Here is a 16,785-nt window from a genome sequence, read left to right on the forward strand (position 1 = left end):
AGATAATTTAATCCTGTTCCTTAACACTTTCATCTTTTAAGATTAACTGATGATATGGATAGATCAGGCAATCACTGGAAGCCAGAGCAGTATATGAATAAAACAAAACAAGAAATTATACACAGTCATGCTCTTTCCTTTCACACCTACTTACTTACATAGCCAGGTCTGTCATTTTCAGATAAAAATGTTACTTAAATGCAATTTTGCTCTTCATTTCCATAACTATACTACCTAGAAACGTCCTTTAACAATAAAGCATTTTTATATTTGAAAAAGCCATACATATCTCTTTTGGGTTTTCTTTACTTAATGGCTTGCTACTGTCTACAAAGAGTATTAACCCACAGTGGTTCAGCCTCTCCCACTGTAATCCTTTGGTCAAAAGAAATTAAGGCCTTTTCTTTTTTCCCAGAATTTGGGAAAAAAGACTGCTTGGTCTCCACAAGATCTCAGACAGCCAAGATGAAGCAGAAAGGCTATCACAACTTCTTAGGGACAAAGCAGGATTCTTCAGCATCAAACAACCAAGACAATAATGAGGCACCTTTACGTGTATTAAAGGCTAACAACTCTCACACCATCAAACAGGACACTCTTGGAGTGTCTCTCATACTCTTTAGGTATAAGAGAAACACAGACTAGAGAGGCAGAAAAGCTGGTAAGTCTTTGCTAGATATAAGCTGCCAGGCTGCATTATATGTATCACATTTTCCACCACTATTAAAGGAAGGAGCAGAAATCAGCAAATGGGGCTGAGGAGTTTGCATCATCTGCAATTGCTGCATTGGACTTCTGGGCAGTATGTCAGTTCAGGACTTCTTCACATAACAAAAGAGAGCAAACAGCTCTGTATCTCTGCAGCCACAACATCAAAGTTTGAGGGTTTCTGGAGCTGGCCCTCAAGTGTACAAGGAATCAGTGGTGTTGAAGCTGATGTTTCTGCCATCATGTGAGCTGCTTTTGCTGTTCAGCCCAGTACATGAACAGAAGACAGAAAAAAAGCAGGAAGATCATTGTTTGGGGCTTCATAACTTTCCAAACCAGTGACCACCTATTTTAGAACACGATGGAGAGGAGAGGAGGGGAGAGGAGGGGACAGCCCTGCTGGCTTTCCAGAGTTTCTCCTGAAACAAGGCACAACAGAAGACTGAAGAATACTCAGACATGAAAGGAAAGAACTTGCAAGACAGAACTTCACAACACGCCCTAATGTCACCCACTGTAACTCTCTGAAGGGATCTACTTATTAAAGTACTTTGTGACAAGTAGTGAAGATATTTTTACCTTTCTGTTTGCAAAGGAATCTGTGACAATATTCTGTTATAGCTGCAGTATAAAGTGGGACAACCTATGGCTCCCAGACACTTTCAGATAAATTCAGGTTGAGGTGCTTTATTGTCACAGCAGAGACAGCCACAATACACAGAGTATCACCAGACAATATCATAAGGCTGCAAGCATCTGCCCTTCTTGTCCTTCAGCCCAACCTTTTAATACCCCTCATTGCTCATGCAGTGCACCTGTGTGCCCCCTGTTCCCTTTGGTGGTTGCTCAGTGCCCCTGGGCACTCCATGGCTCATTGCTGTCAGTGCTGCTCACAGCTGTGCCCACTGGGGATGAGGCTGGGCCCCAGCCCCACTCCCAATTCCCACAAACTGTGTGCCTACGCTTTATTAATACAAGCACAGTTCAGCATGAACACAGCTTAGGCAAGGGCCAGATGTAACAGGAAATAGAAACCAAGGAGAGAAGAGGTAGAGAACAGCACACCCTTCTATTTTTAGGCACAGACTCTCCAGAGTAGAACCCCATGAGGACCCCACAGACACACTCCCAACCAGCATTTTCACACCAGCAGCAGCCTCCTGCAGGCACCAGTTACCACAAGACACTCTAACAACAAAAGCTTACAAGAAAGCACAGAACATGAGAATTCAAAACTTACCTTTTCCAAGATGAATTTGTTTAGATAAGGCATGTAGCCCTGATTGGAAACTGGTCCTTCGTCATCATCCCTGAAGTGCTCTTCCAAGGCCACTGGATCATGAGGAACGTTTAACACTGTGCACAAGTTGTGAGAAAGGACCTAAGGACAGAAGAGAAACCAGTGACACTGCTGTCAGCCTTAACCATGTGTGTTCCCTCCAGAGCAGACCTGTGACTCCCAAACCATGCGCAAAGTGACACTTTGCCCACAAGTTCTGCCCCACAAAGTTTTGCAGAACACAACTAGAAAAATTCTGATTTGATGGTTTCAGAGAGTTGATTGTTACAGAAGCAATGTGAGCACAGAGGGGTCCAGCCCTAGAGAGCTACAAATGCAGCTACACAAGCTCCCCTTTGTACATATATCCCCATGCAGCTGAAAAGCAGGAGAGGCATGCAAGAACACCAGAATAATATTTGCGGAGTGAAGTCAGATAGTTATCAAAACAACCACAAACACCTAGCCTTTGAAAATATAAATATTTATATCTAGTGAAAATGAGTAACAAAGAAAACAACTCAATATGTAGCTTTAGTTTACAAAGAAAAGACTATTCATATTAAAGCATTAACTATGGATTTCTCTCATCTGCTTGCTTTTGGGCTTCTCAACACTGACCCCATGTTTCAGTTGGCAAAGGAAAATAATGCTATAGAAAGAGGAAGGGTTTAGGTGTGCTTCTCAAATTTTTATTTTAAAAGCTATTTGCATGAAGTATGTCACGAACTTGACACCCACTAACACTCATGTCTGTTCTTGAGAAATGATCTTCAAGAAGAGACTACACACTTGACTAATTTTAAGGAAGTACTGAATTACTAAAAACTAACTAGCCAACACATCTCAACTTCTTCAACTGAGCTTTGCAAGCACAGACCAACACCTCAGTACCAACATGAAGGCAGAGACTGGGCAGTAGCAACTCCTGTGCCACCAGAACTTCCCAAAAAAACAGCAAAGCACCATCCCTCCCTTTGGCTGTCCACACTCACTGTCTGGAGTTGGGTCAGACCTGTAACAGGCTGCCCACATCACCCCTTGGCATGATGCAGAGCTGAGCCTCTGAAGATCATGTACCACCAACATGAGCTGGGTTAAGGATTTAATATTACACACCCTGCCACGGTTTGTGTGGGAAAAAAATGTAAAAAAGGCAAAAAATACAGCTAAAAAATTATACAAAGGTAAAACAGATCACATCTTTTGAAAAGGTATGCTGCCAGTGCTATTATTTTTTTAATCAATAACTAAATTCGAGAACTGAATTTTGTGGGTTTTATATTGAGTTTTTAAAAACAGACCCAAATTATGCAAAGAGAAAACAGTAAAAAAAAAATGTGCAGAAAACTTATAAGCATGTCTATTTAGGTGAGTAGACATCAAAGATGGTCAAAGATGAAGTAGTTGTAAAAGCAGAAGTGAAAGTCTGAAGTTGTCAAAGCCTAGGAAATCAAACCAAAGCTACACACTTAAAATGTCCGGGCTTTCCTCCACCCACCTACCCCAAGAAAAAAGAAAATGTTCATATACTATTCTGATGCATGATAAGGAGACAGCAGAATCTAAGTGCTAGTTAGCAGAAAATATTACAAAGATAGTCTGAGATATATATTCAGTTCAGAGGAGAATTCCTCTCTACATACCTCCAAAGTTAAACTTGCTTTCAGGAAAGGAGACATTTCCATGAGAAATACATATTTGCACAGATGTATGCTAACACTAAGGCATTAGAGCTAATAAGTCTAGAAATTTATAGAGTTAAACAACAGCATCAGCCATAGTGCAACAAAAGCTGCACTTCTCAAATCAGCAAAAGAGCATTTAGAAGTTATCACATTTCACACCACTCTCCATCAACAGTGTATTTCACTTCAATCCATCCTTGTCTCCAACCAGATCAAGTATTTGAGTCCACGTGATTTACATATGGGGTTGGGGGAATGTACTATCTTGTGTGCTTCTTTAAGGCTTCATGCTATTTAAGGCTGCTTCTGTTATTTATAGAAGCCTGAGGGATTCTTGAATTTCTGAGAGAAAGAGAGAGATGATCACTGGTTTCCAACCACACTGGAGTTGCTAATACTATAACTAAAAAGATACTCAGTTAATAAAAATATTATGAAAGCATGACTGATTTCAGCTTACTACCAAAGTAAATTAAAAAGTCTTGATAAAATACTTTCTTATCATGTCCTTTCTACATATTTGTCTTCTCCCTTTTTTGGTGTTCTTGCTGTGCTTGGGCTGTCAGAAACCTAGGTGCTTTCCACATCAAGTGACCAACTTACCAGGAAGGAATTCCACTTTCAATGACTTTCTAAGATCTGCCTTATCTGCAATCTCTCTGGTGCCCAGTGCTCTCTTTTCATAACTCAGGAAATTCCTCGGTGCCTGCCAAAGCCCTGCCGTTCTCTAACGCGGCTGAAGTCTTCACGTGCAGGGTAAGCCAGAAAAATTCTGCCCTGAGGTCTCACTTGGTTTGGTTTTGTTCTCTCAACTCACATTATCTGGACCAGAAGATACTCTATGTTAATTAATAATTTTTAAAAACCCCAACAAGTAGCTGAGCACTAGACGAATTGGGGTACAAAAGAATCACCTTGCCTTGCATAAGCTACATCAACCATGAGGAAGCTTTGCACCAGTCAGGATTATTCCCCCAGTGCCCACAGGGCTGCTAGGCAGCTTTCTCCTTCCACATTTATCATGCTCTGGATGCCACATTTAACAATTTACCTTCATGCCAAAGCCAACTCCTGCCCCAGCCCAGAGACTCATCTCTGCTGCAGCACATGGGGGTCCCCAAACTGGGGTCTGAGAGACAGCACAGGCAGCCTGCAGGGGGTTCATGACACCAGTGCACTCCAGGTACAACAACTCCTTCACTTTCAAGGAAAAGTTTTTAAGAAAAGAAAGATGGGTGGCATCTCACCTTTCCCTGGGAGCAGTGGAAGTGTTCTGTTCCAAATACAAATACAAGCAAGCTGAACGCCAAAGGTCATCACAGACTTTGGATTTACTTTATTTAATTTATGCCCTGTTTCATGCTGCTTTACCTTCAGGTCTGCTCTGCCAGAGCTGCTCCCCTCTTGAGCTCCCATTTTCCAAAACTTAAAGCAAGTGTTGAATTGTTATCATCTGAGTAGTTTCATTTAACCATGTCTCATAAAAGTGATCTGCATTTCTACAGGGAGAGGGAGGATCTGCTAGACTACTTACTGCTCACTAACAAAAATTTGGCCCAGGTGACAGTGGGAGCATTATCAGGGCAGACTAATCCTGCAGCAGCTATTGTCAGCTTCTTGGTAGTTTTCTCTATTTTTTTTTTCCATCTTTCAGGGGGGTCTTCCCACTCCCTGTCTCTTTTTCAGATTTTAAAATGTTGGCATCCCAGATCCCGACAGCTCCATTCAGTGGCTTCGTGTGAATTCATTCCAAGACATTCTTGGCTCATCTCTCCCTAACATCCATGTCAGCAGCCAGACAGCCAGCCAAAATAAGGCTACTCACAAGCACTTTCCCTTTTTCTTTTATGACCAGTGTTAAAAGCAGCATCATATAAGCCCCTTGTCACAAGCACCAGGTCTTTTCATCCAGGGTACACCGTACACCATATCCTGCATCATCACACCCCCAGGTCCAGCTTCCTTATCCTCTCAGGTAGCACATATCCCATCTGAAACCTCATTATTTAATGTCAGGGTTACTGCAGCAGCCTCTTTCCCAGCTGGATGAGTGTATTCCAACCCAGCCTCAGCCCAGGTTCCTGACACTTGTGCCCTTCACCCACATCAGCTCCCATTCCTTCATTTGCTCCTTTCACCCCTAGGCACTTGCACACCCCTCATCACCATTTTCATCCACCTCACCCTTCCTTTTGCCTTCATTATGTGCACAATCCCCCTTGGCCTCCAGTCACATCCTGGTGTCAGCCTGCATCTGCCCAAGTAGCCAAGGGAATTGCCCTTCTGTCCTCAGGAAGAGCTCCTTGTAAACATACTCCATGTACTGCACCTTTCTTCTACGTCTTCCCTGACAAAACAGAATCACAGAATTCATTAGGCTGAAGAAAACCTCTGAGATCATCAAGTCCACCCCATGGCCAAACAACACCATGTCAACCAGACCATGGCACTGAGTGTCACATCCAGTCTTTCCTTCAACACCTCCTGAGACTCCATCACCTCCCTGGGCAGCCCATTCCAATATCTAATCAGCCCCTCTGTGAAAAGATTCTTCCTAATGTCCAACCTGAACCTCCTGTGGTGCAGCTTAAGCTTTTGCCCTCTTGCTGGCTGCCTGGAAGAAAAGCCCAATCCCCACCTGACTACAAGCTCTCTTCAGGCAGTTGTGGAGTGGTAAGGTCACCACAGAGCCCCCTTTTCTCCAGGTTGAACACCCCAGCTCCCTCAGCTGCTCCTCACAGGACTTGTGCTCCAGACACTTCACCACCTTTGTCGCCTTTCTCCGGACTTGCTCCAGCACCTCAATGTCCACCCTAAACTGGCGGGCCCAGAACTGGACACAGCACTCGAGGTGTGGCATCACCAGTGCCCTGCACAGGGGACAATCCCTGCCCTGCTCCTGCTGGCCACACCATTGCTGGTCCAGGCCAGGATGCCATTGGCTGCCTTGGCCACCTGGGCACAGGCTGGCTCAAGGTTCAACAGGCTGCTGATCCACTGGCAGCTGCTCCTCTCAAGCACAGCCTCATGGCCCTGTCATTTCCTCAAGCTCCCTGTTTTAGTCTACAGGCTCCCTGGGCTTTCCTGGCACAACAGCATCCCTCCCTCACACCTCACTGCTCATGGCTACCCTAATACACACACTTTGAGCCCCAGAGCAGGACCCTGTCCCCGTGAGTCACAGTGACTAATTTCCTACTGCCCTGCACCGCTGCACAAAGCCGATTGTCCGGCCGGGGTCCTGCCCACTCGGCGCAGGCTCCCACCCCTGCCCCTGCCTCACTGCATTGTTCAAGGTCTTCCTCTGTGGTCAGACCACCCCTCTCACCCCTGATTACACCATTCTTCCTCTTCCCACAAGCCACCAACTTCTCATCTAGGGGAAAGGCAAAGCAAATGTAAGAGGTGTAACAAGCCTAAAACACCCCAGATATGAGAACAGCTCAGTATGAATTTTCTAAACCTGACAAGTAGCTTTGGTCACCCAAAATTATAATACAGGCCTGAATGAGACAGTATTTTCACATGTGGCTACCATCCACATTCTGCAGACAGCATCCAGGAGTCCAAGACTCAGAAAATACACCCCAATGCAGCATGTAAAACAAGAACACCAAAATAAACCCACTGCCTAAGCAGAGACAGTCACAAAGCAACGTGTGGAAGAGCTTCCAGAGAGCGTGTAAAAACTAATTGGTGGATTTTTTTCCAAGATCCAATCAAACACACACACACTACAAGCAGTTTTGCTGGCTGTCAAGTGGAACTGTATTTAAAATTACAGTATTTCAAGATCCAGATGAAAAGCGGATTTAAGGCTGGTACCTTAAGAAACTTCTAAAACAAGTTAATTTTAAAATTGCAGGTTGTAAGAAAGATTAAATTGGATGTAAGTGTAGGAAAAGAAGGAATTTGTATGTAGCTCATGTTGGAATCACAGCAGCAGCTGTAACTGTGTACACAGAACCTACACCTGAGCCTAGCTGTATCAGTGTTTGAACGTGCCAAAAAACACACTGGCAAAACAATTACTGTGTCCAGTTTTAAAGTTGTAATTTAAGAACAGAATACACAAATGTTTCTGCTGATGTAGAAAAAAAAAAGACTAAGAGCTGCAGCCAGCATAACAGTAGAACTTCTGAAGACTACCAGTTGAAAAAAAAAGTAGAAAAATCCAAACAAACAAACAGAAAAATCAGTGCACACTGGAAGAAGACAATATTCAAAATTACACAGAGGACTGATTTGACTGTCTCCTCTCTCAGCAGCTCAGAACATATACAAAAGATACAAATGGATAAAAGACATCTCATGACATCCTTACTATTCCAAGCAAGTCCCATTTTTGCCCTCAAGCACTTGCTGTTTCTCCACACTACGAAACAGACCAAACTGACTCACCTCCATCCATCTGCTCTAGATCTACTGAAAACAAATGTGTGATGCAAACCCTTTGCAGTAGGGCCTCAAGAACACGCACACATATATTTATTTTTCTCATAGTATTTAAAGTTAATTATTTATTTTTATGGAAGGATCGAAGGTCACTTCTAGGCAGAGTAACTAAAAATCACTCCCTTTAACAACCAAATGTATTATCCTTAGGAACTTCCCTGCAATGTGATGGCACCACCTTATACTGGATTATACAAACCAAAGACACATGGCCAGAAGGTTTTCTTACTGAGAAGGGAAGAGTTCAGCAGGTTACAGCACTGCCATTCTCACAAAAAAAAAAAGGTTTTTATCAGTTTTAAAAACAGCCATTCCACTCAATTATTAAGCATATTTTTCTAATGTCACAGATCTCTACTAACCTGTTCGTCTCCGAGCATCATCGCTCCATTTTACAGGAGTGCTGTATCTTCCTCATGATGATGGGAAACACTTCATTGGGAAATACCTTCTAAGGACAACACAGTCCTATCTCTATCATATAGGAACTTCTCTTTTGCTGTCCTACCTGCCCTTTTTTAACCATGTGGGGCTATTGCCACCCTGCACACCTTTTCTCCCCAGTAGGAGCATCAGTTTGACACCACATTCAGCATTTGCCACAAAAAGTCTACGCAAGAACACCCTCTACTCCCTCCTGAAAACTAATTCTTGGTGGCCGCAGGAGAAGGTGGCAACCTCATTTCAGACTTGTTTCTGCACTTCCAGATCCTCCACCTGACACTTCCCACAGGAGCCTTTATGTCACAGACAGAACTGCACAAACACACAAGGTCCTGCTTTTTTTTTTGATGACACTGTACCAGCCCACCAGCACACTGGCAGCTTCTTTAGCCATTTCATTCAGGCCAGCACCTGCGGACCACGAGAGGTTTTGCACTGGCCTGCACGACGACACATCTGCAGACACCCTCAGGTGAGTGCATGGAGCACACCAGGTGTGGTAGGTAGCAGGACAATTATAAAAAGAAAAAAAAAAAAAGCTTCTCTGCAACCTGTTTCAGCTCATCCTGCAAGGCTGGAACACAAACACGGACTTTCATTGACACCTGCTGTGAAAAACCCAGGACCTGCACACATTTTCAGCTCGAGGTCACAGCCAGGTCTGGCGTCTGGCCCGAATCCTGCCCGCAGTCACTTCTGGCCGAGTTGGGCTCTATCTCACAGCCGATCACCCCAGCAGAAGAAAAGGAGAAGAGGAACAGGCTGCTTGCAGCACTCTGCCAGGTCCGGACCCTCATTACATAATGCTGAAAATAAAAGTCCGTGAGCGACCAGGCACGCTCGGAAACAGCACCCACAGCACGGCCACCGTCGCTCGTGGAGTTAATGCCACAAAAGGCGCAAACCTCGGCTAATTGCTGTGGCCCAGGCAGCCCCAGCACCGAGCACAAGGACCCACAGTCTCGAATGTCAACAGGTGTTGCGTTCTTATTCAAAATATTTATTTAGCCAGATTCTTGCTATTATTCCCAGGCCAAGACAGTCCCATAAAGCAGGGCCAAGATGGGACTGGATTCAGCGAGCTGCCTGAGAGCTCTTTTAAGAGCACAAACACTACTTCAGCGTATAAGCTAAGGAAAGAATGACACAGTTGGAGCCTCTTGACTAATTCTCCTGTTTATATCCAAATAAGAGGGCACTGTGGAACCTCTCTCTCCCCTTGGCAAGCTGTGAATTTCACTTGGACGCAGCCAACCCCTATAGATGGGACCTTGTGGCTACCCCACAAAAGCTTTTGGCCAGAAAGGGTAGCAAGGACATGTGGTTGAAAGCGGACCAGAAGCACAACAAGGGTTTGTGCACTGACATCTCGGGGAGGACGGAGCGGAATGAAAATCAGCCTGCCCGGGCTCCGGGACAGGTCCACGCCAGCCCCCCGCGGGACGGAGGTGGCCGGGGCCCGCAGGGACAGCGATGCCGTGGGACGAACGGTGGGGAAAACGCGATTTACAGCGCCCAGGAGGGCCCCGACAGCGAGTGCCCGTGTGCCCCCAGAGGCGGCCGCCGCAGCAGGTCCCAGCCCGCGCCCCGTGCCCGCGGCGTCAGCGCTCGGCGGGGACCGACCCCTCGCACCCCACCGGGCTGGCCGCCCCCCGCTTGCCTTGAGCTGGGACTTGGAGACCTTCCCGCTGCGGTCGAGGTCGAGGGCGGTGAAGGCGTGCCAGATGGACTTGAGCAGCTCCTCCTTGAGCCCCACCATGGCCGGCCCGCTCCCGCCGCCGCTGCCGCCGCTGTGCCCCGGCCTGCGCCGGCCCCGGCGGCGCGGCCCGGCCCGGCCCCGCTGGCGCCGCCCCGGCAGCCGCGTCCCGCCCCAGCCCGGCGGGGGCGGCCCGCGCCCCTCAGCGCCGCTCGGCCGGGAGCGGCCTGCGCCTCAGCGCCTCCTTCTCCGGCCTGCCAGGCTTCCTCTCCTACCGCAGGTCTGCCTTTTATTCTTAATAGGAGATGCACACGGTTAAATGGACAAGTGCAGGATTTTATCCCTTTCAGTTTATTCCTGATGGCTCGCTGTAACATGGGTGAATAAATTAACACTGGTCGCTTTAGTGTTCTTCAGCGCCGTTAAAACGCTCTTCAGGGTTTTCACCTCAGAAAAGTCTTCTCATTGCGGTGTGCTACTGGATAGATAAAATAGGCACTACATGGTAATGAAGGCTCTCGTGAATATATCAGCGAGCCTGATACTTTTCTGTCTTTACAAATAATTCTCCCCTAGGAAATCTTGGGTTTTTGAAGAACAGGAATACAGCTGAGTCTGTGAATGGAATTTATGAAAGTCTCAGGTCCGATGTTCCCAGCAGGATGTACCTCAGGGTAAGGAGAGCAGCTTTCCTCTTGGAATTTTTCTGCCCCGCAAACAGCTTGGAAGAAAAGCTGCACACAGCTGGAGAGAGCGCAGTGCAGTGCCAGTGCAGGGAGAGAGCTAAAAAAAACCTCCTGCTCCGCTACCTCCAGAGCAGAAGCCAGACAAAATGTGACCAAGAGGAAGGAGTTGTGTTGTTGGAAGTTTTTTTGAGAGTTGTTGGGTGCTTAGGGTAGGTTTTTTGTGTTAAGTCTTCTTTAATGCTGTGGGTTGGGAATAAGCTCTGGTGAGGGCAGCAGCTGTGCAAGGACATCAACAGAGTTTATTAAAACAAAATAAATTTATGCATGATTTCTCCTGCATGTTGTAGGAAAAGCAAATTATTATTTATGATGTATGTGCTGTGATCTCAATGGTCTTTTTTCCATGTATGGAGCCCCTATTTTTTGGCTAAGTGCTGTTTTTGTCAGTACTTAGCCAAAAATACCTCTTCAGACTGGCTTTGGGGAGAGAAATGGAATGGCCTTTTTGTACATCTTGATGGATGTCTTCAGCATTTCAGTCTGAGCAGCAAATACCATAAATCATGTCAGCAACACAGCCAGGATCCAAACCCCAAAGGCACTGGAGCCCTAGACCCAAACAGGAGCCATGCACTGAGAGCATCTCTGTGAGCTTATTTTGCATAAAAGGAAAATGGGGGAGAAGAAGTGAGAGATGATGGGCATGGTCTTAGAAGGTACAAAACTCTCTAACACTTACTGACTGACAGAGGCTGAGAAATAGGACTCCTGCATGCACTATTTCCTGCAATTGATAGAAAAGTTCACACTTTCTGTCTCTCTGTAACCCACATACATTGCTCCGAACACTGAGACTGTCATTCACAGAACACAGCCCATGATCACTTGAAGATTTTATTTTCATGGATTTCACACAGAACCATTAAGATCCCAAACTCAAGACACATCATAAACAGCAGGGGAAAAAACATTAGGTTTTGCCCAATTTTAGTCTTCAGTCAATTGTATCATCAGAACAAAAATAGCACTCAAAGTGAAATAGTTCTGGCAGTTTGACAACTGTTTTGTTCCAGGTGTTGCTGGTTTATTGTGATTCCAGTAAGAAAGGCACTCAGATTCTAAAGTGTCACTTAAAATACCATTTATTGCAGCCAACATTATAATGGGGAGAGCAGTGTAGATAACCTTACATTCCTTCAGGCACCCTGGGCTGTCCAGCATCAACCAGGTGCAGCACATCACGCAGATCCTGCCCATGGAAAATTTACATTTTGGTCATTCAGGCTATTACAGGATTTTTGTACGAAGAGACAACTCTGTACATCATTTCTATGGCCAAACATAAAACATGTTCACACCAGAAACCCTTTGCTGCCATTTTCAGATGAAGTGCAGGGCATGCAGGGATGTCATTGCAGGTACTGCATAGGACCTGCCCAAAAAATCCTGTGGGACTATCAGGCAGGGAAATTTGTCCCTTGTGGGCCTGGAGGCTGGACAGACAGCACAGCTCAGCACAAGCTGAGTCACAGGCCCAACTTGTATGGACCACTGATCCTCCAGGTACAGCAGGCTTCTGGCCAGGAGCAGGGCAGATGAGCAGACAGCAAAGCCCACTGCAGGAAGTAATTCTAATTCTCATAGGTGATAAATCATAAGATTGGTTTTCTGTATGTGATGGAGATCATCCACAGATTTTTATTCTTTAGAGATGTTATAGTCTCCAAGTAGCACGGTCAGTTGCCAAACACAATCTGCCTTATTCACTGAGCATACCCTAACAGCCTTTTTCCCCTCCTTTTTCCTAAACTTTTGCTCCATAATTTATTCAGGACTTTGGAATCCACAAATAATTATTTATGCTCTTTCCTCAAGATGGATTCTCTGAACTATATGATTGACATAAAATATTATTTTGATAAAATTTCCTAATTAATCTGATTTGCTAACATTATAGCTGTTACTATTACCATAGAAACATCTGCCATCCTAAAATACATTAGCATTTCTCCAATTAGAAGACAGCTATTCCACTTAAGAAGGAAAGAGGCAACTTTTATATATGCAGATAAGTTGGTAGCTGAGCACCCACAAGGTCACCTGTGAACACAGAAGACCCTTCCTAAAGTGCATTAAAATACAGCTAGATTCTGTGAAAAGTCACTAAAGAAAAGCAATTGATGTAGTTCACACATGAATTTTCTAATGGCAGGGGCTTAATCTCAGCTTTGAACAGAGTTCAGTGATTTTTTTGGCAGTTTGGATTTTTGGTAAAAATAATAGAGTGGAAAAACAAAATCCAAATGAAATGCCCCACAAATTGTAGAAAACAATGAAACCCCACTACACCCACACATATAAAAAACAACCAAAAAAAAAAAAAAAAAAAAAAAAAAAGAAAAAGAAAAACAACTTCCAGAAAACCACTAAAACCCTGTGTGCTGCTTTTCATTTTCTCTTCATTCTTTTTGTTGGCTTCTGTTACTGCTGATTTAAATGACATGCTAAAAACCTTTGCCAGAGCAGGATTTGTTTTCCACTCAGAATATAAATAGTCCCATTCAGGTCACTAGGTTAGCAGTCCATGCTTAAATGTTTCATTAAAATGAGTGGTTTATACAAGTCTCAGCTGCTCCAGCACTTGCTAGGTTAATCAAGAGGATGCTTACAAGTTGTGCCTAAACCTAGCACACGATTTTATATAGCCATACATTTAAATCCTCAGGTTTTTTATAGGATTGAACTAACAGAAAAACCAGTTAAAGTGAAGTTCATATTCAGACAAACTTACTGTGGAAAGAAACCTTTGTTTTTTATGCTTACCCAAAATAGCTTTAACAAAGTTACAGGACTAACTGCATCCACACCCAAAGCATGAGTTATTTTAGGGAACTCTTCTATTTTGATATGCTAATCTGGATCTTTGCTTATCAAAGACTTTACATTCTGAACCTTTGAATATAAGATTGACGTGTAATCCATTAACCATTAATTAACAGCAATCACACTTAACCAAGAAACCCTTGATAGCACTACATAAACTCTAAATTGCTTGCCTGGTACAAAAGCAAGTTCTGATGCAACTTCACATACTTCTGCTTTTCCTGAAAGTTGTCTGAGAGCTCAGCAACTTCATTTAAAATCTCTGCTTATTCTAATTTTGTTTCCTCACCACAGTTAAAAACATGACTGAGGGGAGGGAAAACTGGCTCGGTCTCACAGAGTGACTCACAGTTTCAGGAAGGAGCTTTAGTTAGACCCTGCTGAGGCTCAGCCTTGAGGGGTCAATCACTTTTCTCTTGGTCTTCTTTGCAGAGGCTTAATTACTCCTTGTTAGCCAAATAATAAGTATTTGTCAGGGAAGTTCTAACCAGAGGAAAGATTACGCACTTGAACCGTTACTAATTTTGTTTTATGCCACTGAGTCAGTTAAACTGACATCAAGGAAAGAATTCCGGCACTTCAGTTCCCTGCTCATTGTTAGCCCAGGGAAAATCTTCCCAGCCTTGGCTAGAACAGTCATTTTCATCCTCCACAGGAAAACTAAATGGAAGCAAACAAAAATTGAAGACCGTTAAGGCAACTTTGCAGCAAAGTGTGTTTCCAATATCTGCCACTTCACAGCAATGTTTCAGGAGAAAATAAAACTGAAGCAAATGCTGGGGTTTATTATCAATGTGTTAGTTTCTGAATAGACTGCTCCTGCCTTAAAACATCTCAAGGAAACATTGGGGGAGAGTGTAAAAAGCATTAAGTATATTTGACATAACAGCATGATCCAATTCTCAAGCCATCTGAGGAATTTGTCTTTTTTGTTTGTTTAAAATACTTCAGTAGTTTTAGGTGAAACGGGAAGCAGTAGCAGATGCTGAATCAGAATGGCAGTTTAGTCTCTCCTAGGAAAAAAAAAAAGAAAAAAAATTTCCATTCACTTCTAAGACTTTCAGAGCCATCTTTAAAGGGATTACAGCAAGGCACACCTATTTCACTATGGTTTTCTACATGTGCACAATACACACATTTTTATTTAAACTTCAGAAAACAAACATAATGTAGGGGTAAAACATGAGGTTACCTTTCAGTTCCTCCCTGGTAACACACATCTTACTCTACATTTTCAGCTGATAAGGTATTTCTCACCAAGTTACAGGATTCACCATAGAGAACAAAATACCACAGACAACTTACCTGCAGAGAAGAAGAGGAAATTCAGTCCCACATGTGCTGCAGTAACCCTCTGATACCATCTTTTGAGGTGGAAACTGGAAAGAGACACAGCCAATGGAAAAAGTTAATTAAGCAGGGTTAATGTAGAATACAGTCAGTCAGAATCATGGAATTACAGTGGGAAAAGACCTCCAGTATTATTAGGCACCCCTGTTAACCCAGCACTGCCTTGTTCACCACTAAACCATTTGCCTCAGTGCCACATCCACATGTATTTTGACTTCCAGGGATGGTGCTTCCACCACTTCCCTAAGCAACCTGTTCCACTGCCTAACAACTTTTTCACTGAAGAAATTTTTCCTGATGTCCCATCTAAACCTCTCCTGGAGCAGCTTGAGGCCGTTTCCTGTTGTCCTATCGCTGTTACCTGGGAGAAGAGGCTGATCCCCACCTGGCCACAGCCTCCTTTTAAGCAGTTGCAGAGAACAATAAGGTCTCCCCTGAGCCTCTTTTCTCCAGGCTAAAGACCCCCAGCTCCCTCAGCTGCTCCTCACAGGACTGGACACAGCACTAGAGGTGAGGCCTCACCAGTGCCCAGTACAGGGGGACAATCACTGTCCTTGCTGTGCTGGCCACAGTGTTTGTGACACAAGCCAGGATGCCCTCGGCCTTCTTGGCCACCTGAGCCCACTCTGGCTTGTGTTCAGCCACTGTGGACCAGCACCTCAAGTCCTGTTCCCCTGAGCAGCTTTCCAGCCACTCTGCCCACAGCCTGCAGCACTGCCTGGGGTTGCTGCGACCCAAGGGCAGGACCTGTCACTTCGCCTTGTTGAACCTCATACAATGGCCTTGGTCCATCAATCCAGCCTTGGCCCAATGTCTACAAGATCAAAAGGAGTTTAAAATCCCATGTGCTAAGGCATGGATCAAATATAGGGGGAGATTCTGCCCTGAATCTAAATAGATGAGAATGAAAAGAGGCAAGAGGAAAGAGCTGCAGAGGCAGAAACATCACCTAAGGTTGGTGACACTACTAAAGGTTGGGAATAGCAGGTGTTTCTCCTGTCCCCCCATCCCTATCCTGTGAAACACCTTGCCTAAAATACTTTCATTAGTGGTGCCTTTTGCTGTCTGTAAATCAATAGATGAACAAGATCTCCATCAGGATGCAGGCTGAACACATAGAATCTCCCTGTGCATAAGGTTTTATGTCCATTAGCCCCCCTTGTCTGGCAGCAATCTGAGGGATACACAGGAGGTCATTAATCAGAGTCAGGCCACTTAGTCTGCTTTCATCTTGACTCAAAGAGAAATCAGTTTGGACCAGCATGATAATTCAGATATCATGCTAAATGCTCATATTGTGTATTGTAAGGGAGTCAAATGACAGGCAAAAGGAAGATCTTTGAAGCCAATGCTTCAGCTTTTTCAAGACTACCCAGAATCTCAAGTTAATTTTTAGGCGTGTACAACCTCAGATCTCTGAGCAACATGTTAAACAATAATAAATTGCTTCCTGTTTAATTAGGCCCAGCAATATTCTCTCCTTGGGGCACCTCCCTTTCCCCTAGGCCAATCCCATTATACTTTGGGAAGATAGAATCTCTACCCAATTCCAACTCTCAGCCAGAAGCAGGACCTCTGTTTCCTGAGTGCTGTCCT

The 16,785-nt window shown here is 44.5% G+C and overlaps 1 protein-coding gene across 1 annotated transcript in view; it reads right to left on the minus strand.

The window, feature by feature from the left end:
• The window catches only part of SWAP70 (switching B cell complex subunit SWAP70), a 35,502-nt gene extending 25,116 nt beyond the window's left edge, over positions 1-10,386 (minus strand). The window contains exons 1-2 of the mRNA XM_053946281.1: positions 10,235-10,386; positions 1,949-2,089 (exon numbers count right to left, since the gene is read on the minus strand). Of these exons, the coding sequence (XP_053802256.1) occupies positions 1,949-2,089; positions 10,235-10,333 (240 nt within the window). The 5' untranslated portion in view covers positions 10,334-10,386. The remainder of the gene's footprint in view (positions 1-1,948; positions 2,090-10,234) is intronic.
• Between the last annotated feature and the right edge of the window lie 6,399 nt (positions 10,387-16,785).

The sequence above is a fragment of the Vidua chalybeata genome, chromosome 6, assembly GCF_026979565.1.
Source record: "Vidua chalybeata isolate OUT-0048 chromosome 6, bVidCha1 merged haplotype, whole genome shotgun sequence".
Classification (NCBI taxonomy): domain Eukaryota; kingdom Metazoa; phylum Chordata; class Aves; order Passeriformes; family Viduidae; genus Vidua; species Vidua chalybeata.